The sequence below is a fragment of the Cavia porcellus genome, unplaced genomic scaffold (assembly GCF_034190915.1).
Source record: "Cavia porcellus strain 051 isolate PalLab524CR breed Dunkin Hartley unplaced genomic scaffold, mCavPor4.1 scaffold_6, whole genome shotgun sequence".
Taxonomy (NCBI): Eukaryota; Metazoa; Chordata; class Mammalia; order Rodentia; family Caviidae; genus Cavia; species Cavia porcellus.
Window position 1 is genome coordinate 10,514,746 of NW_026947489.1, and position 25,757 is coordinate 10,540,502.

General features: G+C 51.1%; 1 protein-coding gene across 2 annotated transcripts; it reads right to left on the reverse strand.

Annotated features, from left to right (window-relative positions):
* Positions 1–25,489, reverse strand: Synm (synemin). 2 transcript variants are annotated; one of them, XM_003475269.5, is made up of 5 exons: positions 24,551–25,486; positions 18,911–19,035; positions 7,866–7,936; positions 3,674–6,093; positions 1–2,782 (listed from the first exon to the last, which is right to left on the reverse strand). In XM_003475269.5, the coding sequence occupies exons 1-5, from the start codon at positions 25,358–25,360 to the stop codon at positions 2,477–2,479; spliced, it is 3,732 nt and encodes a 1,243-aa protein (XP_003475317.2). In that variant the 5' UTR covers positions 25,361–25,486; the 3' UTR covers positions 1–2,476. The 2 variants fall into 2 exon arrangements, with proteins under 2 accessions (XP_003475317.2, XP_005006354.2); XM_005006297.4 differs by having other exon boundaries at positions 1–6,093; positions 24,551–25,489.
* Positions 25,490–25,757: the final 268 nt, after the last annotated feature.

Genomic DNA, 25,757 nt, shown 5'->3' on the forward strand with positions numbered 1-25,757 from the left:
AAAACTCACATTCGCTTTAATTAGAATTTAAAAGAAACCACACCAAAATTGACTGGAAACATTCATTCTCTTCAGGAACAATGTGGGGTATTTTTTCCCTCAGATTTTTATTTCTATACATTCTATGACATTTCTCCTATGAGGGAACAGGAGGTTAGCAAGATCAGCTTCTGAGATGGTTCCATTCTAGAGACATCTTCAGCTTGTCAAAACAAACAGTGGGAAGTTGAGACAGTTAATGAACACTGTTTTCCTTAAGTAACCCTAAACAGGAAAACTGTCGCCGCCCTGTCCAACCACAACCCTGGTCTTCCTCTTGCCTCTGGTGTAACTGGTTTTCTCCAGTAGCCGCCTAGCATGACCTGCCACAGTGATGAAGACTCCTTGCTCCTGGGTGATTGAGAGACCTTGTATCCTCAGTGGGGAATGCTTCAGGCAGAATGTCTCCTCGAAGATGTGTGTTCCAGTGCAGAGACAAAAACTCAGATCAAAGATGTTTATTTCCCAAAATACGGGACGTGGTCATGATAGTAATCATCTGTTCACATCAGTATCCATTTATAAGTTCACGGGCCAGGCTGTGGACACCAGCTAGGCCCACTTATACTCAAGGTCTTATCATCCAAAAGGAGGCTGTCACCGTGGCCAAACCCTAATATATCACTTAGACACACACCACTGCCTATCATCATGAAAATAAATCTTTGACTCTATGAGAAATAGGAAGCATTGGCGAAGCAGTCACCAGTCTGTCTGACAATCACTGGCTCCCCTAGCAGATGGATAGCAACAGTTTAAATCTGAAATTCATATCAACTTCCCTTCTGCACCCTGATTCATGGTGTTTTTAAAAACACATCATCTTGAAAGCTGTACTGTATTTCTCTTCCATTTATCAACTAAGAAAATTCATTCTCCCTAACGTATCTGCTGTAGCCGTTCCGGGGCCGCGGGATCCCTGGCACACACCCCACCCCACACTGTTCCCTGCCACAATCACAACCCGTCTGAAGGTGGCATCCCTTGGATCCTTCTCAGGACCCTACAGCCTGATGGTGTCCTATAAAGTGCAGTTTAGACAGCATCACATGGAAACCACTAGTGTGACTAAAGAATGTGGTGGCAGCTAGAGATGCTATTGTGTGATGCCACTCCTTTAAGATGGAAACTTTGAAAACAACAGCTGTGTAGAAAATAAAACAAATCCAAACAAGCTCACCCGAATACCTAAAATTCAGTGGTGTACATCTGCAGGTCCGAGCTGCGTGGCCAGTGAGAGTGGGGCTCCCGTCATCCTCCATCCTCACAAGAGAAACACCCAGCTCCTTCCTCACAATGACTCTGTGTGACACACTGTATGCTTCCCTGGACTAAATATCCCCCGCCACGGTTTCTGTTCGAAGTGAAAACGCTCTCGTTGGATTGTTGCTTGCTTATTCTTTACTCTGAGCTCAGAAAGACCTCTGATCCACAAGTGGCGGGTGGAGAACAGCTTCTCTGGGAGGCACAGTCCATTGCACGTTGCTGGTTTGCCTGCCAGTTCAGCTGGGGTCTGAGTTCAACGCATGCTTTGTGGCCTGAAGGATCTGCTTCCTACCTGTGAGACTCAACATCCTGCTAAGGGTGAAGGCTCAAGGATCGGGGATCTGACAGGAGCTGGCTGATCCCAAGCTTAGCTGATGACGAAACAGAACATTCAGACTGAGCAGTAAGACCTAGTACCACCCAAAGAAAGGGCACCAGGAGCAACTACTGATCTTCATTTCCCACACCCGTGGGTCTGGTGCGGGAAATCTCTGCAAACACAGTCAGCATGCTGCTTGGAAATGCTCCCACAAATAAGACACACTGGGTTTTAAAGTTCTACACACAGAAAGCAATTCATTCAAGCACTGAGGAGAATCTCACTCTCCAACAAGGAATTTTTTTCCTAAAGATGAAATCATTTAGGTTTTGGTTTTGTTTTGTTTTGTTTTTTTAACAGAGAATCTTGAAAAGACTTTGGAAAGAGAAAAATGTAATTTTCTCTTACAATATTAGTTTGTTATTCCACGTTAGCACATGCACACAAAATCCATTCTTAAGCTTATTATTCTGATTAATGTTTAAGCATCTCTCTGGTTGGGAATAAATCATAGTTTCAAGCGGGTGCAAGCCATGTTTGTGACCAGGTGCAAAACTGGTGGAGAAATAGCCTCCACTAAAGGAGAGCAAACTTCAGGAAAAGGAACCTTTTAAGGCTAAAAAGATACACAGTGTTTTTGTAAAAGTCCCAATTCCAAGACAGAACTCTCAAGCCTTTAAAGGCATGAATTAACCTGAAGCCTTTGCAGGGTCAGGTATATTCACACTGCCTGGAGTTCTCTAATAAACTAAAAAAGGGGAGCTTTGAGATGAGGCTCCCCCACCCCATAACGTAAGGCCTTTGTATGTTGTTACCAGACAGGCTGTCATTCAGATGAAATGTTTCCGCTTATCAAAACCAATGCCCATCGCTCTCTTCCTCCTCGCTGTCTAGATAGAGGAGAGCGACTTTCTTTTCATCCGAAACCACTGACCTTTGGTCTACCATTCTCTGCAGCTGCACCGTCTTATCAAACTCAGCTTGCTCTGTGCCCTCCTCCCTGTGGGTCTGCCCCCTATCCACAGCAGAGGCCTGGGAGCTCACGCCAGCTGCCAGGTCCTTCCTGCTGTCAGCGGCTCCCCAGGCGCTGTGAGCTTCCGCTTCTGCCCCTGCCTCTTGTGTCCAGGTGGGGGTGGCCTTTCTGCTACTCACATCCATCTGAAAGGTAAAGGAAGTTTCTTTGGGCCCCAGGGTAAGGTGCTGCATGGTTCTGCTGCTGTCAGCTGGCTGGCCTAGCTCAGGGGTGTCCTCTGAACCAGCAAGTACAAATGTTTTGGACATGGGTCCATGGATGACAATGTGTTCTGACGTTTGCGCCTCTGTACGACCTAGCTGAATGTGTCTGAAGGATCTGCTAATACCTGAGGTCATTTCTGCCCCTGACACGTCCCCTGCATTATGATCTTGAGGTGATTCGGACACTACCTTTTGGAATGTGCTCTTTTCGGTCAGGAGGATTTTTCTACCTGAACTATAACTGGCCTGGGCCACATCTGCTGTGCCCTCACTGTGCGTAGTGCCTTCTAGGTTGCTGAACACTACAGACTGAGAAACCACCTGCTTGGTGGCTTGATGCCCCTGAGGCCTGATGTCAGCCAGCTCTGGCAGCTCTTGGGTGTGTTCAGAATCCCCTCTGATGGTCCCTTCTACTGCGTCTGTGAGAGGCACTATGTACTGAATTTGTTCCCTGAACCCTTCTTTTGGGCTTAACTGGAGGTGCCTTGTAGAAATCCGGGTACCCACTGACTCTTCAGTTGCAAAATGATCACCGGCCCTCACTGCCCCAGAAATTTGACCCTGAAAACTAATTTCCTTTTCAGCATGAAACTGCTTGGCATCAAATGTGCTGTGCCTCCCCGATCTGTCCATGTCTGTGGACAGCTCTGCCGGGCTGGGCTCTTCTGTGCCCCCGGCCTCCTGCCAGACAGGGACTGGACCTTGGAAGATGACTTCGGTGGGCACTTGACTTGGATCGGGACCCAGGGTAAAGTGCCTCTCAGACCGGCTGACTGCTTGCGTGCTGGCTGCCTGGCTGTGGTTCTCACTTACCTCCACTACCTGAGCCGTGGGTCCTCCGAAGGAGACTTGCTCAGTCCTCCAGATTTCGGTGGGCCCCAATTTAATGTGCCTTACAGACTGGTTCTGCTCCTCCAGCACATGCGACTGCATGAAGCCACGTGGACTGCTGACCTCCACTGTGGCCGACACCGGGCCCTGGACAGTGGGCTCTTCCTGGCCAGCATCATCTCTCTCTCCAGCCGGGTTGTACAGTTCCCTAGTGGCCCAGCGCTTGAACTGAATGCCACCAGCAGGTACCTCCACTCCATCCTCTCTGTCCGGACTCCCAGGCGCTCGGCCATGTCTCCTGGTCAAGCTCTCTCGTACCACTGACTCCACTGCTCTCTCTATTTCATCAGCTTCGTCTCTGCTTAGCTCCTCCAGGTCTATCTGGTCTGCATCCACGGTTTGGGAGAGGTTGACCTCAGCGACAAGGGTCACAGAACTGCTGTCAGCACTCTGGAGTTTCTTTACATCCACTGAGACGCCCCCTGGCTCGCCCTGGCCCTCTCTGGTCAGGGCGGACAGCTCCTCCTTCATGCGCTCTGGGAGGGTTTCCTCCAGCTTCCCGATGACCTCTGCCAGCTGCTCTCGGGGCTCCTTAGAGGAGATGTCCTTCATGGAGGTGTGGAATTCGTGTGGTATTTTGATTTCTTTCTCAATGACTGTGGGTTCAGCATGAAATTCCCCACTAGCTTCCTCCTTCCAATGGGCAGAACCCACGTCGGCCCCCACGGAACGTGCTGGAACATCCACGTCCTTCACGTCCTTCTCTCCTGCCTGGCTGTCCCTATTTCTCTTTCTCCAAGTGCCCTGCACAATCTCATCTTGCCAGGAGTACCTGATGGTGGACTCCTCCTCAATGTGGATCTGCCCGTATACAGAGCCCTCTTCCTCTCTGTCAGGCCCTGCCGTGTACTCGTCTGGGGTTGACACAAAATAACTCTGCTCTCCCTCTGAGTCACCTGCCTCTGTCACTTCTTCCACACGAGTGATGTTCTCCTGGGGTTGCTTGGTCCTTTGATGCCGATTAGCATCAGGGGCTTGTCCATCACCTTCCTCTTCCTCCACAAGCACCCTGGAGCCTGGAGACACGTCCTCCACCTCCTCCACCCGGAAGGGGGTGGAGAACTCCTCCATCCTCCTGCCTCCTACGTAGCTCATGGGCTCCTCCACGATCTCCACATTGACGACCTTTGCCCTCCCTTCCCTGCCTTTCAGGCCAAGATTGATTATGTCTCCTATCATCTTTTCTGCTGATTTCCCCTTCAGGTCCACTTCCTTGACCTCCTTGCTTAAGAGGTAGTCCAGCCTGGCTTCGTCAGAAACATCGATATCTTCCGTCAGTTTAGACTCCACGATTATCTCTGTCTTTGTTGTGCTTTCCCCCGGAAGCTCTTTCCTGTCCATGTAAGTGACCTTGGTGTCCGGGAAAGAGCTGGCAGACGTGCCCCCCTCGGGAGACTGGGTAAAGTGCTGCAGGATACTGGTGACGATGTTTTCCGCGATGGTTTCCGTCGTGGAGTCACCCTGCAGGACCCCAGCGGTGTCAGTGGTGTCCAGCCGGAACCTGGTCTCTTTTGTCACTGCTTTGCTACCCGTACTGACCCCAGAGTCCTTCTTCCCAGTCATCTGTATGTCTCTGGGGAACCTCTCCGATCTGTTGCTCTGGGGCGCCTCCACATCAATGGGCACCGCCCTTTCCTTCACACTCTTCTCCTGCAGTGGCTCCTGCCCTTTGTCCCGCTCCCTCAGTTTCTGGCTTTCTCGCTTTCTGGTTTCTTTGTCCAACTTTGTCAGTTCTTCCCACCTTAAGTTTCTCTCCTCGGAGGCTTTCTCCTTTGAATCAAACATTTTTTCTTCAGGCTTCATCTTGATGGTTCTCAATCTGTCTCTCTCTTGCTCCTCTGTGGCCTGTGCTTCTCTCTTCTTCCCCCAAGTGACAGTCCCCTCCGTGGACTGAGTGCTCTCTGAAGCGCCTGCCCTCACATTATCCCAGCGGTCTCGGTAGGACTCTTGGGTGACAGTGGAACCTTTGGGTAAGGGCGTGGGGGCATCCCTCGTACCTTCTATTTTTGGTCTATCGGGGAATGTTTTGGCTTGAGCGTCGGTATTTCTTACAAGACCTCGGGCTGGAGAGAAAGTTCGGAAATCGGTGTGACTGTTGACAGTTTTCTCATGGATGGCTTCATGCCGGGTAGTGGCTGAGGTGGAACATCCCACAGACAGGAACCCTCTTCGGGCCGGACTCCCCACAGATGTGCCTGTCTGAGCTCCAACGGGCCCATTAGAATACACGGTGGAGCTGTGCCTGAAGCCCAGCCAAGGTGCTTTCTGCTTTGGAAACAGATTCTTTTCATTTTTCCTCTGTAATATCGAGTCAGTATATTGATAGGATGTGGTTCTAAAATCTGTAGAAATTGAACAAATGGTTAAAATGACAGGCATCATTCTTTCTTTTTTACATCATAAAAGCACCATTTTAAGTCAAATCCCATGGCTTCAAAATAAACTCTATTACCACAGGAAGGGCCTCATAAATAAAATATTTGCAGCCCTCAAATTAGCTTTACGATAGCTTTAGAAATCTTGTCACAATAACATATATAGCGCCTCAAATATTTCTGCCTAGTACTTTTCTCCACTTACTGATTTTAAAATAGTCACCCATTTTCACAGAAATGTCAGAGGTCTGATGTTAAAGAGTAGCGTATGTGCCAGAAAAGTCAGAGGTGCTGGTGTCTGGGGCTGAAATTTCACAATATTATGATATTTCAGAATCATTAATTTCTACTTTGTTGAAATAAGTTTATTTTACTTATTTCAGCAGAGAAGAGCTGTATAATTACAAAGCATATAATTATGGAACACCAAATAGCATACCTCTCCTCTGTTGAACATGCTTTTGTTTTTCATTGGTTTCTATGTTAGGCTAGCAGGTATTGAAGAATTTAACTTTTTAAGGCTTGTTCTCTTCTACTTTTATGTTTGATAACTCTGTCATGTGGAAAGGTGCTGGAGCAGAAGGTTGACAGGTCATCAACACTGCCATCCGTTCTAATCCCGTAATCCTGGAACTGGGAAATATCCTCCAGGGGTCTGGCTACAGAAAGTGCCCAAACTCAGGGTGCTCATGGGAATGGCACCAGGAGTTAGAACCCAGCTGGAAGCACCCTCTTCCCTGAGAGCGCCCCCTACTGTTCACCCAGACTCCACTGCTCTCCTTGGTCTCCCTCATGACACCCCACACCAGGAGCCTCCTTCAGGTCCTATGGTACAGGAAGAAATACCAGGCCAAGACATTTTCCACAAAGATTCTGCTTTTTAACTCATACTGGTCTTAAACTGAGAGCTCCCAGAAGTTGAACTCCCAGGAAACAGGTTTTAAATTAAGGTTCAACAATAAACATGGAAATCACAGACTGGCTATAGGTCTATCATCCCATTGTCAAGAGGCCAATATTATTTTAGGCAATTTTACAAAAGAGATATTGAGTGCACTGATAAGTATTTATCAAGGAACTATTAGTACTATCTAGGAACTTATCTGTGGGCTTACTTAACAAATTGTTCTGTGAAGGGCACAGAACTAGTTGAAAGCTTATGCCAGGACTGATGCATGCCTATAATCCTAGCACTTGGGAGGCTGAGGCAAGAGGATCAATGTGAGGTCAGCACTACATAGCATGACCCTGTCTCAAGACAAGACAAAACAAAACCAACTGGTTGAAACTGTAGTTCCCCACCTCTGTCCCACAGGGTAGCAGCTCCAGGGTGCTGACTTCCTGCTGCCCATGGGTACCTCCCCTGTGAGTCACAACCAAAGCTGTCTGCTTTGGAAAGGAAAAGTATGTCCCTTCCACAGGTGTGACAAACAAGTCCACATCCTCAACTTTCACTCCATCAGCGTCCCCGTTAGCTGGGAAGAGTCCCACAATACAGGTCAGGTGAGCAAACAAATGTATTAAGGACTTTGCCCACTTATTCTCATGTGCCTGACCATTTAAGCTACTTCCCACTAAATAAAATCTTTCTGATACTTAAAAGACAGATGAGCCACTGTCACCTGAAAACCCATAGCTAAGCTCTGCCCTTCTGCATAAGCAATGCTTTCTGTCCCCGTGGAATGACCGGGTCAGATGGGCAGCGTTTTAGTTAAACAATGAGCTTTTCTTACATTTACCTTGTGGCCTGTTTTCAATCTCCTCAGTCCAGATTAATATCTCTGGATTACTTTCTCCTTCCAGTAAGGCCCTGTAAAATAAATTTTTAAAGAGTAATTCATTAGGCAATGAAACAGCAGGGGGGTGGTATATAAAAAGAATCATATATATATTCATCCCAAGATGAATGTAACTATGATGCATCACGAAAGTATACCAACAATTTTAAAAAATAAAAGAAAGGGAAGGGAGAACAGAGCCTCTCACAGAAAGGGAGGGGTAGCACTTGTTGGATGCTTCAGGACTTGTGCCTACCAAGGGATGAGGGGCCCACCCGGCAGCCTCCACGGACCCAGGCAGGACTGTGCCACTCTGCTCACTGCCGTCCCTGGCACCCAGCACAGCACCTGCGGCCACCTGAACTGCTCAGCCAGCTCCAGCAGAATGAAGAGATGAGAGTGGCCAGGGTTTTGGAAGCACGGGGGTGGAGGAGGGGGAGCGGGGGTCAAGGCCTCTGGAAAGCCTTCCCCACCCAGGACAAAGGGGACATGTACCAGGCAGTGCTGGTGAGATGGGCGCCAGAGGGGGGGACACCAGGGCCAGCACCTCTGGGTGGCAGGCAGGGATCCGGGCCACACTTCACACTGGGCTCCAGGCCCTGACACCTGCAGGCCCCACTGCTGCCCCTGGAGTCCCAGGTCTGAGGCAGCCTGCACAGCAGCTGGGAGGGGAGCAAGGGAGGCGGATGGGCTGCATCTGTGCATCTCAAGCTGGGCTCCAGGGGGACATCTTGGAGATGAGTAAGAGAAGATCAGAGAGGGCGAAGGTGGAACCTCAGACCCCTCAGCTCACCAGTCTCACCAAGAGCCTCAGTCCAGCCAGAGCACTACCTTGTTGGCTCTTTCTGAAAGATGGTGAAAAGTACCCAACCCGGTGGCTTTTAAACTCTGGATTAGTCTTACGTCACTGTGTATACCCACTGCTCAGGCCTTGGCATTGAGCACGGACTGGGCCATGGCCTCCTCGGCTGGTCACTCCAGGTACCCCTTGGGCTGCCGGCAGCTTTGAGCACAACAGTTGTTTGGTTGCTAGAGCAACACTGTGAAGTCACTGACCCCAGTTTCCAGAAATACACTGAACACCGCCAAGGCTAAGCAGAACCACAGCCCCTTGGAAATGCTGTGACCATACGGCACCTGGACAGGGAACAGAACGGGAAGCCCAGATCCCGGCAGGGACTTAGCTCATGCAAACTGCATCAAGACTTTTACTTCTAATGGGTTAACTGTGGTGCTGCCCACAAACACAAGAACCCCCCTTGGAGAGCTGGGAGAGCAAAGGAGGCTGCAGGGATCCCTCGGGAGGCACATGGGTATCTGTGCCAAGAAAGCAGTGGCTGAACTGCTCGCATGTGCAGACAGCAGGGGCTGGGCCCAGCCCCGCCCCTCAGGAGGGAGGCCAGGGAACAGGATACCCGCCACACCCTCATGACCAAGCAGTTTTGTTTTCAGGAACACAAACAGCTTCCATCACCGAGGAAACCCCGAGGCCTGTATGATCCCAGGAACATTCAGGGTAAAAGCCAGCCTCTGAGGGGCTATCCCCCAATAACAATAGCAGAAGAGGGCCTGTCCCACAGCTATGGCAGCTAGCGCAGGGCCCCGAGGAGATGGCCAAGTTCTGGTTCTGATCCTGCCTGGGTGCCACAGGCCTCTGACTCAAGCCAAGCCAGGACCAACAGTGGCTGTGGAGTTCAGGTCAGCCAAAGATAGCAAGGCAGGCCAGGCCGCCCTGCTGGAAATATGTCTTCTCCTGGCTTTCATGGGGTGGGGGGTGGTTCTCTTTTTAGGGGAGAAATCTAAAGCATCACCAAGCTTTAACTGAGCTCAGGACAGGAGCTGTGCACAGGGCGGACATTGGGCCAAGAAGGGGGACAATATGTAGCATCAGCACCTCCTGTACCTGGAAGGTTCTCCCTCAGGTCTGGCAACACTGCACCTGGGTACAGCTCGACCTTCTCTGTCCACACACTCATGTGGTCCTGGCTGTCCACCCTTTCCCTGGGGACGAGGCTGGAGTGCAGAGATAAGAGCTCACCAGGGAAAAAGTAAGCAACCTAGGTGGCCTGCGCTCCCAATACCTCTCCTGCCCTATACTAGGTCTCCCTGTGAGCTCAGAGATAGTAGCATTGAACACGAATGTCAGGGAGCACAAACCCCGTAGGCAGACCCTCCAGACCATGTTAACGAAGGCAAAGTCAGCAAATCTCTCTTGGTGATTTCATTCAGAACATCCCCATCAGGGGTCCCCCCTAGGACAGTCCCTCATCTGAGTCCCTCATGGACCAGTGGCCAGGCCCAAGGAGACGGGCATGTGTCACCTTCTCCACCCTGAGCAATAGTACAGGACCTGAAGGCGGAGCTGGGCACCAGTCAGAGGGTTCACATGTGCACCTCAGATGCAGGCAGGAATCCCACCCCTGCTGATGGGGCCTCTAGGACTGAGCAGCAAAAGTAACACAAAATGCTGAGTTTTCCACTAATGCTCTTCCTGGAGCAGTCTCAGGAACAGACCTACAACTTTAAGAGAGGCACAGAGCAGAGCTCTCAGAGGCTGCTGTCAAACCTGGCTATTTTGAGAGCAGTGGAGGCAAACATTGCCTCCAGGCCCTGGAGAGCTGAGAAAGGCCAAACCCTGAATCACGGGCTATTAGTGAGCATTTCACACAGCTCCACAGGTTGGCAGCCCCTCCAGCAGGAAAATAAGCAAACAGGAAAACTCCAGCCCCTGGCCTCATTAAGGATCCTGACACAAATCCATAAAGCGAAGCAAGCTGTAATGTGGCCTCTGGCCGGGCTCCAGGCCCTAATGGGTCACCCACGTCCTAACTGGCCCTGTGGCAGGCTGGCTGGCTGACACAGTGGATCCTAACTATCCTAACGGAATTTCAGGGCACATCTGCTGTTGTTCAGCATGGCAGGCACCCAGGGCACCACTCAGGGCAGCCCCATAACTGAGGACAGGAGTGGGGAGGTGGGGTCAGGCAGAGGCAAGAGCCAGCTGTGTGGAGCTGCTGAGGGCTCAGGGCCTCTGGGGTGCCGGGGGTGGGGAGGACAGGAAGGAGGCTGGTGACCCTCAGAGGCGGGAGAAGCAGCCCCCTCAGTGCTCCCTCAGGGTCCCAGAGAAAGGAGAGTTCCATCTATGCATAGGGGCTGACTTGGTCACCCCAGACGTGGGCCACTGCTGCTCAGTGACTGGGAAGACAGTGGCACCGAGGGGAGAGACCAGGTCTCTGTCCAAGATCAGGAAGGGCCACTGGCTTTACCTGAGGGAAAATAAGGAGCCGCCAGCCTGGCCATTTCCTCTTGATCCCCCTGTGGCTGCTATTAAACCTCATCCTGAAAGCACTCTCCAGTCACTACTAGACACTGGGGGGAAAAAACCAACAAGCTGGAAGATAAACGGAGGTGAAAGTTACCCATAAAACGGGGAGCAGAAGCCCAGAGATGACTCTGGAAGCAGCTCACCCAGAATCGAATCCTGGGCCTACAACTTTTTAGTTCTGTAGGCCTGGGCAGGCTGCTCATACCCACCATGACTCAGTTTCCCCATTTGTGAAATAGGGAGGACACGCAGGTTTGTGGTAGTAATCAAGGAAAGTAAGTGGACATTCTCAGAATAATAGCTACTGCCGAGTCAGTACTTCCATAAAGGCTGCTATTATCATGGCGCCCTCCAGCTTCAAAGGAAAACCCTGTCAGTTAAACAGAGGCAAAGGGGGAGGGGCTCAGGATCTTTTACACCGATAGATAATGGAGTATTAATTCATTTATCTGCTAGCAACCACATATACTGGCTGATCTTCTCAATTATATATTCTTAAAACTCCAAGTTTTATTCTTTCTAAATATTTCACCTGGTAACCAAGCAAGTCTCAGGGTGACCGCACTGTTATTAAGACTTAAAAAAAAAAAAAGCAAGATTTAACTTGGAAAAAAAAAAAAGAAAGAAACATACTTCCCCGGGGCACAAGAAACCTCTAAATGTTTTCCTTCCTTCCTGACACGTGAACAGGTACACACAGTCTAAAAAATCATGGAGAGGTATCATTAAAAATAATGAAGGAATATTAAAACTCGGCAGTCAGAGTCATTAGGAGTTATCTGTTGCTTGGTTTGCAGCCCAAGCAGGCTAGAGAACAAATGACAGGTCAGTTTGAAAAATGCCATCTCTGCCCAGGGGGATCTGGGAAGAGGAAGCTTCATGCGACCTCACGACACATGGAGGATACTTTTTTGACACCTGTGTGTCTAATTCCACCTTTTAAAAGGACTTTTGCATGGAAGACCTCCAGCAGTACATGCATTACATTTCCACAGTTGAATTCTTTCAGGGTTTTTCTTTTAGGAAACTAGGCTTTCCTTTGTTGTTTTTTTCTTAGCTGAAATTTAGAATAATCATTACATCCTTCACCTCCTGACACATAAAATGCAAAGCCTCATTTTTAAAAAATTCTGTCTAAGGTTGCGTTATCTCTCACCCTGACCAGAACTCTGGGCTGCACCTCTCTTCATCCGTACAGTTTTCATATCTTTCAGTTTTGCAGGTTTCACACTTAGTTTATTCCTGAGCTCACCATCACATTGGCTTTTAAACCTGAATGCTTTTTAAACCCACTGTGTTTTCTAAGGGCTTATTGCTGATCATAGCTTTGCGCTCCGCTGTTCTGAGGGGGAAGCTGTCTATTTGGTAACTGTGCTTGCAGCAGGTCTGGTCTACAGGGCTCACCCAGAGCCTCTTGGCAGCGGGAAGAAGGCCCCGGACTCCATGGGCTCTGCTCTCGCTCCCGTCTCTGCCATCCTCACATCCTTGCCTGGTTCTTGTCTGTTCGGGGTGGTCCTGGCTGCAGCAGCGAGTTGTGAGCTGTGTGCTTCTCACAAAGTCCTGCTCCCAGAACTGCCTGGTCCCCCAGGCTCCCCGCTGACTCCCTGGCCAGCCAGCTCTGCTCCAGCCGCAGGAGCTCCAGGGATGCGGACCTGATGAAGTGGCCGTGCTGGGCAGAGCCAGGCCCCATTCATAGACACAGAGACCCCTCACCTTCACCCCTGGCCACCTGCACCCACCTGCCTGCAGCTGCCTCCCCTCTGTGGTGTTGCCTCCCACTGGAGACCCCTGTGATGGGCCTCTCCCCTAGACTTCTGCCGAGTCCTGCCTGTGTTTATTTCCTTAGCCCACGTGCCCACCAGGAGCTCCTCATACCCCTCTCCGCCAGTCCAGTTCCTCCTCCTCAGCTCCCCAGCCACCTTCAAGGCCCAGCTCAAATCTCACTCTTTGAAGATATCTCCACCCTCTCACAACATCTTTATCAGACCCCGAATGTTGGCAGTGAACAGTCTTCATATATCCTTGTAAGGCACATTTGTCACTTTAACATCTCAGGCCCCCCACTTTTTGGTACTAGGAATTGAACCTAGGACCTTTGCATGCGCTACATCCCCAGTTCTTTTTATTTTTTATTTCGAGGCAGGGTCTTGCAAAGTTTCCCAGACTGGGCTGACTTCCAACCCTCCTGCCTGTACCATCCCAGAAAGATGGGATCACAGGTGTGTGCCGTGGCGCCTGGCCTGTCTGACCTTTTATCCAAACACAGGGAACCCCTCTTCTCCCCTCCTCTACCTCCCCCTTCCCTTCCCCCTCTCCTCTACGTCCGCTGAATCTCCCTCCCCAAAACACACACAGCACCCTTCGAGACGCTGACCAACCTCATCGCCCTCTTGAAAACTTCCTGGATTCTCAAAAACCCTGTGATCTCCAGAAACCTTGTGCGTCTCTTAGGCCCTCCTGTCTTCTCCCACTCAGGTTCACGCCACCTCACCTACTGCTTATGTCCCTAAGCAGGGCCAAGGCCGTACTGCCCCTTTGAGGTCCCCTGAGCCCAGCATGGCATCTGACCCATGAAATGTCTCTGCAGCACGCACACACCCCACCTCAGGAGACACCGGAGGCTTCACGAGTATGGGTCTTGTCCATCCACGACCTGCAGTCTTCCTGCAAAACCCAGCTGCTCAGGGACACCCACGGGCCTCAAATTGCTACAAATGCCATGCTGACTCAGTCCTCACACCCAGGCTGCTCTCTGCCAGGAAAATCCTTATCATAGGGTTGTTTTCTGGCTTCTCCTCCCACTAGAACCTGGCACTGCCTCTTCCAGGAAGGCTTCCCAGCATGTTTTGTAGGCTTCCACTGTACTTAGTGCGCCCTCTTCCTAGAACTGAGACGTGCTGGAGTCTCTTCACTATATTTTGCACACAGTGCTTGAGTACAAGCAGCACAGCTTAAGGCCTGAAGTTCAAATCTCAGGCTGTCTTTTTACTAGCTGTGTGATCCTTTAGGTAACAGCTTCCTGGGACCTGGTCTTCATGCCTAAGCCCTTAGGCTATGATAGGTACTAAGCGAAGGACAGCTGTTATCACTTATCCTCCATGCATGGTTAGAGGTACAGACAGGTTACCCTAGAATGCTAGCAAGGATGGACGGGCAGATGGTCAAGAGACAAAGCAAATTTAACAATATGTTCACTGGAGGAATCACAGAGCAGGCACGGGAGTACTCATGACTCCGTCAGCTCTTCTTATGTTTAAATTTTTTCACTACAAAATGTTGGGGAGAGCTAGACTACTCATGCTGACATGACTCTGCAAATTAAGGAAACATGGAATGAGCTGTGCTGCTCATTAGGGTTTCTGGAGGTTCAAGGTCCATCCAGATGGCCCCACAGGATTCTGTGGCCCCAGGCAGGCCCACTGTTGTCCTGGAAGGATGGCCACATGTGCTGTGGACAGATAAGACTGAGCCACAGGTCCTGGTGTGAGTCTGTATGGTATCCACACCTTTCTCCTCTCCTACACCTGTCCACTCTTGGCCTCCTACTCCTGGCTGCTGTGGTCTGGCGTAGTGTTTACCCTGTCACTGGGCTGCTTTGCAAGTAGCAGTGTGCACACAAGGCTCCCTCTGGGGCAGTCTGTTCAGGGAGTTTGCAGTTCTAACGAAATTTCATTCTGCCTTTGCTGCTGGGCACAGATTACCCTGGGTGTAGTGAGGCCAGGGTCAGAGGTTCTCTGTGCTGGTGGCCCCTGAAAACCACCTAAGAGGAATTTAAAACCATCATGCCTCCCCGTGCCCCCAAATCTAATCAGAATCTCTAAAGCTGGACCCAGGGATCAGTGGCTTTTTAGGGTCTCCAGAAACAGCCCCGGCTGAGAACCACACCCCATCTTGTATCCAGCATCTCTCCTCTGAGCTGACAGCACCATCAACACTCACACTCCAGGAAAAGCCTCAGGACTGTGTACCAGGACCACTGGTGACACGCAGGTGGCAACATGCACAGCCCCACCAGCCTGCAGGCACACCAGGCCTCCTCTTCCCTGGGGAGAAGCCACTGCCCGTGCCCAGCACCAAGGCTACTGCTAATCACCATCACCAGCTGAAGGGTGCAAGGCAGAGGCGGAAACCAAGCTGCCTGTGTCCTGGCACCAGAAGGTCTCACTGTCACAGTCACTTGCCAGGCAGGGTACCTATATCTTCCCCCACCACAAAAGGGCTGACAAAGCTGGACAAAAACCTCCAGTTCTGAACTCTGAAGTTTGTTTGTCTTCTATTCTATTATTTTATGATTACTTTATTAAATGATATATTCATTTATAAATTTATAAATTATTATAAATATATTCATTTATAAATATTCATTTATATTTGGAAATCATAAATACCCAATCTGTTATTTTATGATTTTTTTTGTTTCTCTTTCACTATGATGCTTCAGGAAGAGGCAGATACTCAGGCTGGGAAGGACACAGAGCCCTTGAGAGCTGGCCTTGCTCAGCAGATAAACTGCAGCCAAAGTCCTGGGGGCTTTTAGGAGCCCTGGTCTCGCCCCTTTCACGTGAGCTGTGTGATCAGATGGAGCACAGGATGGTAACCAGTCAGAGCTGTTTTGGGAGGAGGGCTTCGGTGACCTGAGTGAAAACCTGGGGAAAATCAATGTAAAGTCAGAAGTGTGAGCAATCTAGCCTCAGCTTCCGCGGCTGCTAGGCCCTCTGCCCCAGGGGGCTGTGGCCCTCCCGCTGCCTCCAGTGATGCAGGGGTGGGAGGCAGGCAGCTTTAGGTCAAAATCGCATTAGTACCATCGAGGCCACTGAATTCTGAGCAAAGGCACAGACTCGAGGAAGGAATCGCGTTGAGGCTGATAAGGGCTTACCTCCAGCCTCTCCACAGTGATAAAATTAAATACTCAAGGCTTTGGCTGATACCAAGAGATGATTCTGCTCAGCTGCCCTATGCCTTTGATGTCCATGGGCATCTCCCGGACTAAAGCAGAGAGCTGGAAGCAGGCGGGTCAGCAGCAGTTCTAACACGGAGGCAAGGTCCTCTGCAGCTGGGGGCCCAGCCGCATCCTAGACTCCGCCAGGGCTCAACGTTTTCCCCACACAAACTCGGACAGCAGAAACAGGTGCTGTGAAATCCATCGCTCACCCCCGAACAGCACCGATGGCTCTAGCCCCCTGGGAGGTGTCCACGCCAGTCCGTAAGTGGGACAGAGAAATGCCAGCAAAAGACAAGCAATAAACTCTGTTCTGCTGCCAGGAAGGCTGCTGACAGGGAGAAAGAACTGCTCACAGTCGAAATCCTTGAAAAAGCTAAGTGGGGAGGGCTGCAAATACCCTGCCAGAAAGCCAGGCCTGCACTCTCAGACAGGTGGCCCACCTGTGGACTCTTTGTCTCTCTAGGACCCTGAACTGCAGGCAGGACAAGGCAGGGAAGAGGCTTGAAATTCCAGGGAGACAAAGCACTAGATGAAAGTCTCTTGATTGCAACCCGAGAACTATTTAAAAAAGGCAACAGGGAAATCTAACCACCTCTGCAGGAAAAAGATTCCCTTGACCTAACAGGTGCCCAGAAGGCAGTTCCCGGGCCTGCCTGGCATCTGTCCTAGCACAGTGCCTGCTGTGGCCCCCTGCCACACCCATCCCAGCCTGCGTGACTCAGAGAGGCTGACTGTACCAACTCAGGGGCATTGTGCCCCTCTGTCCAAGCGGGGCACAGAGCCAGAGAGCCTGGCCCAGGGGCCGTGTTGGAACTGCAGGCCCCAGGTTGAGTGATCTTAAACCTATAGCAACGGGGGGCCCAACTTTTATGAGCAAGAAAAGTCCAAAAGAACGAGCCTAGGGGAGGCAGGGGCAGATCACCGTTCACGTCATCCAGCACTAGACCCACTGTGCTTGAAACTCAGGGCTTTTCTGGTTATGGAGTCATGAATTTCATTTTGAACTTGAGCCCATCTGGGAAAGCTTTCTGTCACATACTGAAAAAGACTGTGATGTATGTTTTCTTTCCCCTTTATAATACCTGTTTTGATTCATTCCTCATCAGCAAAGTTTGCATCATCTTACATAGTATGTATATGAATATGGACCAAACAGTCTGGCAATTGTCCCTGAGAAGGACCCCAGGGAAGGACAGCAGGCCAGTGCCCCCTCTCTTCACTCTGAGCCTGGGTCCCTGATGCAGAACTCAGCCACGGTATGGCTCTCAGTGGGAGGAATCCAGGCGTAGCTCGAGGACCACCCCTGAGTTCAGCTGAGACCTTCCAAAGGCTGTGGTGCCTATGGGAAGACCTCGGCCCTAGCAGCCTCCTTGGGCACAGGCTGGGGGCTGCCTGATAGCTTAAGGTCCCTCTTAAACAGATGGAAACATAGGCTGGGGTGAAGGCTAAGCTGACCCAAGTCTTCCTGAAAACACTGAGGCAGGCCGAAGGCTGCAGTGTGGACTATATGTGTTCACCTCCAGATACCCCGCCTTTTAATGGACATCAGAACAACCTGGGCCACTTTGATACTTTGAGAGCAAAGAAGACCAAAGCCTGCAAAGGCAGACTGCAAGGTGTGATGAACTAGGCCTGGACCCTACACTTGTTCTGCCTCCAACCTGAGTCCCCTTCTGATCCTCTCAGGCTTAACTCTGTCATCTGTTGAGGATGATGCCACTGAAACATGGCATTAACAGCTAGGCCTTCTACTGTTCTGCCAGGACAGTTGCTAAAGCTCATTTACATCTGCAATCAGTTTGTGCTTATCACCATCCTGAGAGCGTGCCCGCTTTATGTGGTTTGCTACAGGTCTGGGTTAGGTCTGGCTGGCTCTGCCCCTCACCAGCCTGTAGCCTGCAAGACAGGCCTTTCTCTCACTTGTACAAGGTCACTTTAGAATGACCCAGAGCAGAGCCCAGCTGCTAAGTACTTAGCTCCAGGCTTAGCAGGCAGCATGAGCTCCATAATGTTGAGTTTTGTCATCATGCTTGCAAGAAGACACCTGGGCCTTTGGTGGTAGCAGCATTGCTGAGAATGAAAGCTGCTGGGAATAAGAGGCATCCCCTCAATCGAAGACCGATGGCCAACGGGGGGCAAGGAGGGACCACATCAATGTAGAGAGTAGTTCTGCTTGGGGTCCCCACATCCTCTGCCTCCTCAGCAGGCACTGCTCTGGGTGCTCTGTGAGGTTTCTATCTGGGCTGCATAGGTTGAATTCAAGTCAACATTTTGATAAACAAATCCAGGTGTCCAAGAGTTCTATGCTGAGCTCATGGCACAGATGCACTGTTTCAAGGTCAAGCACACGTGGAGAGGGAGGAATGGGGCTTCAGTGTCCTGAGATTTGAAGCAACAACACCACAGGCAGATGAACTCGGGCCTCCTGGGTCTTTGCTCTCTAGCTCTGTAACTTCTCTAAGTTTGTTCCTCTGTAAACGGTGTATCTAATCCATCACACAGACATGGGCAAAGCTCTTAAATGGTGACCACGACACAGCAACACTGAACAAGAGTGCGAGGCTCAGCTGTCACCTGCACGGTGATCCGAGTGAATCCTTGATCTTTTTTCCCCCAGTGAGGGCCCTGGACTCCTCACCTGGCCATGCCATGCCAAGGGCCACTCTGCTTGTTGCAAAGCCACAAGGATGCCTCAAAGGCTATAGTGTCCTCAAGGTGGACAGGGCACAGGGTCCTTACCTATAGGTCGCCACCTCCAGACTGAGGCCCGTCTTCACCTGCACAAGCTCCTGATAATCCCGCAGCCGCTCAGCCATGGCCAAGGTGAGGGCCTCCTTCTCATCCTCCAGGCAGCTGATCAGCCTCTAGAGAGAACAGAAGCACTTTGAGATCCAAGAACTGGAGCATTGCGGGGGTCCAGAGGAAGGTATCAATACTGCAGGACCTAAAAAGGCGTGAAAACCTTCCAGGTTTGTTATTAAACACGCAGTGATTTGCAAGGATGGCTTGAAAGATTGTATCTCCTCCTCATGGGAGATATTTTTACTGTACATGAAGGATTTGGACAGGACTCTTGCTTCTCTGGACTTTGTAGTAATAACAAATTTAAGGAGTTTGTTCAAATCAGCTCTACAGTTTGGACCTTGGTCCACACAAGGAAATTCAGTGTATTCAACTGGTCGACGAGATGCTATGGAAAATAAACCATAGGGGCTGGGGATTTAGCTCAGCGGCATAAGCGCCTGCCTTGCAAGCAGGCAGTCGTGAGTTCGATCCCTGGTACCAATAAAAATGAAAAAGACAAAAAGAAAGAAAGAAAATAAACCATGACCACAAATTCAGGGTGTTTTACAATACTGAAGACAAAACTCACTGAGAATTGAACTAAAACTGCTCCCAAAGTCCTGAGTTCCCCGGTAATAAGCAAAGTAAATGGGTACGCAGAAAAGCTACTTTAAAATCATCTCGGGAGAAATACATGCTGGGTACAAATGAAAAAATTCAAACTTGGACAGAAAGCTTTTCACATTGCATAACACAGTTAACAAACATCCCGTCTACCCCTTCCCAGCTCTCACACCAATTAATTTCCTCTGCCTTCCCAGCTTCCCCTGGCTGGAGGACACCGCTGCCCCCTGCATCCAGCTTCCAGACAGCAGCCCCAGGTACCAGCCACGCAGCACGTCCCTGGAAAACTGAATTTAAAATGAAGTGGTCATGCTTGTGTACTATTTTAAGCTGACAATACTTTTTAATTTACACACACGAAGGCTTTATTTGTACATTTTACAGTTTGTGTTTTCTTTCTACTTGTTAACTAGTCACTCTGGGAAACAGTTAACCATGCAAATATTTAAACCCTGAAATAAGTCCTAATCCTTGTACTTCCGGTGAGTAACAGGGAAGTATCAGTATCTTTGACCACTATGAACTACATTAGGCCACACTTACAAACACATATCATTGGAGAATTTAAACATTGTCAGATTACTGAGAAGGGAAATATGTTTTCTTGGTGCTGGAATCTGGCCAGCAGAAGCACCTCACAAGAACCTGAGGGTTCTGTCATGTCTGTAGAAGAAATGACCTTAATGGAGACCTCGCCTGGGATTTATTACTTTAAATGCATAATCATTACGCAAACTGTTCTGCTTTTTATAACAGCTCCATTCTGAGCCAGTGATTGTGTTAGGGCCTCTTTGTACATAAAGGGTGCTAAAGACATAAAAGCCTATTTTAAAGCAAAGAAGTAAGTTTAGGAACCACTGACTGCCCCCAAAGCAGGCATGAATAGCAGGTAAAATAGTTCCCCAAAGCAGAGCACCTGCAAGCGTGGATTTAAGTGACAGAGACTCGGTTACAGCACTGACACATTCTATAATTAAGTCTTGGTGTTAAAATCCCATGTTCTCTTCTTTTAAATTCAATAAAAGGTTAGAAATATATATGTAAATATACCTAATTATATATAGCTTATATTACATAACTTTTATATATGTAAATATAATTTAGAATATAGAAAATTCAGTCTAAGCTTTAAAACTTGAAAAATCTGTAATTCATTCTTCACAAATAAGTTCAAGTGCTGCTAAACCACTTAGTAAAAATATTGCATGAACTTGTTATCCACCCACAGGTACAGATTTCTCAGCCGAGCCCAAGGTTAGGCATGGAGGTCCTCTGCCCCCACCAAGGACACAGAACAGCTCTGTGTGCCACAGAATATCAAGAGGAAACCAAAACTTTCCTGATAGTGAAGAAGGAAAGTTTCAAACACATTTCCATGTGACTCAGCTCTTCCTCAACTGTCAAAGGAAAAATCCGTTGACTCTGGGAAGCGTGAACGCAGGAACATAAAACCCATTGGTTCCTGCCAGGCTCCACAGAAAACACAGCCAATTCGGGTGATCACGTGACGTTTTGGACGGTTGAACTCAGGACTCTGATCCAAACCTGCTCTTCTGCACCACTGCCTTTAGCACAAAGCATCACCTCGGAGCCCCCAGGCCTCGTCTCCAATGAATCCATCAGCAAACTCTTTTGGCTTCACCAATTAAGCAGGTCCCTTTTCAGTCCCTCACTTCTACCCTTGGCCCAGGCCTCCAGTGCCTCTCGCCTTGATTATTCCAGGAGTTTCCTCCCCAGGCCTCCTGCCCCCATGCTTGTCCAACAGTCCACAGTCCACTGCAGTGACAGATTCCATTAAGATGCTCCCCTCTGCTCAAGACTCTCCCAAGGCTTCGTGTGGCACTCAGAGCCAAAGCCCAAGTCCTACGGCAGGCGTTCTCACCCCGCTTCCTCTCCCTCATCCTGACTTCCAGGCTGTCCCCCAACACCAGGCACTGTTGCCACCTGAAGACCTCTGACACCAAGGGACTTCTATGTTGCAGTTTGTGCTTTTCCCTAAGCCAAGCTTGCACACTAAGTGCTCTACAATGTTAGCTGGGTGAATGAACTGAACAGACATGGGCTGGGAGCCACTTCCACCATCCCTGCTTCACAATGGGGAGACTGAGTCATAGGCGAGTTAAGGAACTTGACCTGCCCATTATAAGCAGCAGAGTCCCAGTCCTGGCCCAGGTTGGGTGGCTGTTAGAGGGCCGAACCTTAGCCGTTTCCCTGCCGATCACTGTTCTTTTGATCACGTTTTCAGGGCTGGGAAGCTGTTCACACACGGCTCATGGTTAAGAGCTCACTTTCACAAGAAAAACCTCATGTTCCTGGGCATGTAGTGTACCCTCTGTAATGCCAGCACTCCGCGAGGCTGAGGCAGGAGGATTGCAAGTTTAATTTAGAATGACCCTGCCTCAAAAGAGAGGGACGGAAGAGAGAAAGGAAAGTTTCAATGTTTTTAGGAAACACTGGTACAAATGTCTTTAGGTTTCTTTTTTTTTTCTACTGTCCTTTCCTGCAGACTGGGTGTGCTTTTCGGACTTAAGGGACCTAAATCACATATTAAATGTAGGACTTTAATGTTCATGCAGCGAACATCTCTGGCAAACTTGCAGCACGGGGCAGGAGAGGAGGTGCACAGCCATGTGGGAAGGACCACTTGTTTCAGGAGCCTCGGGCTGCAAAAGAGGCCAGGGAGGCACCGGGCACTGTGAGACGCCATCTCTCTCCTCTGCCTATAGTGGCTGCTCCCGTCTCCAGGTTGGCGGAGTGGGGGAGGGGTCCCCATTAAACCATGTAGGATAAAAGTAAATGGGAAAGACTTCATTTAGAACTGTGCTGATGGTGGCCAGCTGCAAAGGGGTAAAGGCATCACAGACTCTTAAGATAAGGAGGAAGCTCTAGGCTGGTGGTTAGGAGAAGCAATTGTCATTGTCTGGGAGTAGAAGAGGACTAGTTAAAAGCTTCTCTTGGACAGAGCAGACAGAAGAGAGGAAATGGGCCCAGGGATCAGTGGCTGGAGCACTGGAACAAGGAGGGACCCTGGTCTAGCGCTTTCAGACGAGGTGATCACTGTATATAAAACTGGGCTACTGAGCACATGAAGGGCTGGGTACCTGTGTCAGTGACAGCTGGCACACAGACAGTGCTGGGTAAAGTCTGTGAGTAACAAATGCTGATTATGGGAAATCACACTAGGCTTAAGGGTACTTTCTGTCTCCCTGATATCTCTGGAAAAAAAGATGCTTAGGGTTAGACCATCAAGCCTTACCCAATATAGTTCTGAGCACTTTTAGGATTGGTGTTGAACCTTTCAGGATGCAGTTTAAAAATTGATGGTTTTAAGCTAAAGATCCACACTACAGACAAGGTCGAGGAGCATCCAATAGAACAAAATCCCCGCGAATCGGACCTGAAAATAATCCACATCCTTATGAACCCTGCCCTTGCTCTCTACTTTTAGGCGAAAGAAGCACATTCCAACAAGGCAGAGTGCCACTGGATGGGAATCGGGTCACGGCCCTACCCAGTCAGATGCAACCTCCACTGAGCCCCTTCCGAGCGTGAGTGGTCCGGCCCTTTGTACTGAGGACGGGCAGGCCAGTAGTTCGAACTCCACTCCCAAGTCCTGACCTTATCCTCCAGTCAGGGTGCCTCTGCTCTGAGCTGCCCCAAAGTTGGGGTTCCACTGAAAACTACATCAGAGGGATAAGGATTTTACTGCCAAAATGAACATCAAATTCAGAGCTTCGAGGTCTGAAACACGCCAAGTAAGCTAAGAGATTAAGACAATAAAAGACTGCAGACAGCACCCCAGAACCCCCTCAACCATCATCCCTCTACGGTTTCTCACCTGGTCTACAGCTCTGTGAATACTGAAATATTAGCACAGTGCTGAGGACTCAGAGACCATCAGCACGGCCTTGGTGATTATGTGTGGCCACCTGTCATATCACTGATCACCCCTCACCCAGGCCCTCACCCCTTCACCTCTCTTCAAACATTGCACACAAATACTCTATCATGACGCTTCGGCTCACAGCTGCAAACTGTTGTCTTAAAATCTTTCTGACACTGTGCCTGTGTTGTTTCAAATTGTCACTCTGAGAACTCCTGATGGTGTGACTGGGGACTGTTTTCAGTTCTGGCTGAGGCTGGGCGGGGCAGGGGTAGAACACGAGCACTGGACTGGGTGGTGGGCGCAGGTGTCAGCGACGAGGAGGTTGCGTCTCTGAAATAGGAACTGTTTGTATCAGTCCGTGCTTGTAATAACATCCTGCCACGGGGACCTGCTCTCCCTCACTTTTACACTACCCAGAGATCTGACGTCAGCTCGTTCTGTGTGCAAAATAGCTCTGATTCTTTTCTGCGTTATGGTTGGTTTCCCTGGGCTCAGGGAAGAGGGGAGCCCATGCAGCCATGACGGGCTGCCTCCAGCTGGGAAAACATTCTGTCAAAATAAAGCCCAAATTGGAAACTAGCTTCAGATCGGGCGCCCTATGCGTGTGGACCTGAGATTTCCAGATTTAACCGAGTGGAAATGCGCTATCTCTTCTGGAAGTCAGACAGGTTTGTTGGTCGACTTTTGGGTCTGTCTACAGAAGCACGCGAACCTGAAAGAAGAGCCTGGGCTAACAGGATGGCTTGTCAGGATGTGTTCCCTCACGTCAAGATCTAAAGTTAACCTAACCAGGTGGCAGGCACTGGGCTATCCATTAGGACCTGTCTGTCCCGAGAGCTGAAAGGGAACAGTGGATCATGCCCTCCCTTGGCTGGAGAAATGCCAGGATCCTGTGGTCCCATCACACAACTAAGCGGCTCTCAGCCCAGGTTTCTAGGTTTTTCTGGGAGAGCTTTGTGCATCCTCGACGCCACACCCCGGGTGAATTTACAGCAGATCCCAAGAACCTTGGCACTTCCCCACACCCACCGAAGGCAGGGTGCTGGGCGGGGGTGGAGGTGGGGGCGACGCTTGGGGACACGGACCTGCCGCTCGTCGGCTTGCAGATCGTACTCCTCGTGCATCCGCCGCAGCTCGTCCTCCAGCCGCGCACGCAGCTGCGCCAGCTCCAGCGCCTGGCGCTGTAGCGCTTCGGCCTCTTGCGCGCACAACCGCACCTCCTCCTCCGCTTCTCGCCGGCTCTCCTGGCCTCGCCGCAGCGCCTCCTCCAGCTCGCGCACCTCGTCCTCATACAGCTGCACCGTCTCCTGCCACGACTCGGCTACCAGCAGCGCGTAGCTGTCGTGCACCTCCCGCAGGCGCAGCTGGGGCGCGGCGGGGCCGACGGCGCGGGCTCGGTAGTGCATGGTCAGGGAGGCGGCGCGCTCGCGCAGCTCCCGCACGTCGCGTTGGTGGACGGCCTCCAGGTCGCGGCGCTCCGCCTGAAGCTGGCCCAGCAACGCCTCGAGGGCGGCTTGCGCACCGAGCGCCTCCTGCAGCTCGTGGTGCTGCGCGTGCAGCTCGGCGTCCAGGCGGCCGCGGGCGGCGCGCTCCTCCGCGCCCAGCCGCTGCAGCTCCCGCAGCTCCCGCCGCAGCGCGTCTCGCTCGCCCTCGGCCAGCGCCGTCTCCCAGCTCAGCGCGTCCAGCTGCGCTCGCAGGCCGCGCGCCTCCTCGGCGAAGCGCGCCTGGCCCTCGGCCCACAGACGCTCCTCGCCGCGCCGGCCGCGCAGCTGCGCCTCCAGCAGCTGGTTCTCGCGCTCCAGCTCCCGCACCCGGCTCACGTAGTCATAGAGCCGGGCGTTGAGCTCCTGCAGCTCGGCCTTCTCGGACCCCGTCTGCAGCCGCCACGACAGCATCTTGTGCGTGCGCGGGACTCTCTCTCCCGGCTGCCCGCTGCCCTCCTGCCCGGATCTTGTCCCCTTCGCCCCCCGCCCCGCCTCGCCTCTTCTCTCCTCTTCGGCCCGCTGTTGCCCCGGAGGCCCGCAGACTGCGCGGGCGCCGCGGAGCAGCCGCAATTAGCCGACTGGGCGGGAGGCTCGGGGCGCTGGCCGCGACCTCCAGCCAATCAGAGCGCGGCCCGGCGCGGCCTCTGCGGCCGGACAGCGCCGCCTGCCGGGATGGCCGCGAAGCTGCTGGGCGCGGCTGCTGGGGTACCTGCTGCGGGCGGCGGCTCGCAGGCTGGGCGGGCTCTGGGAAGGGTTTTGGGATGGACAACCGGCTGCTGCCCCTGGCGCGTACCCGAGGCACCGGAAA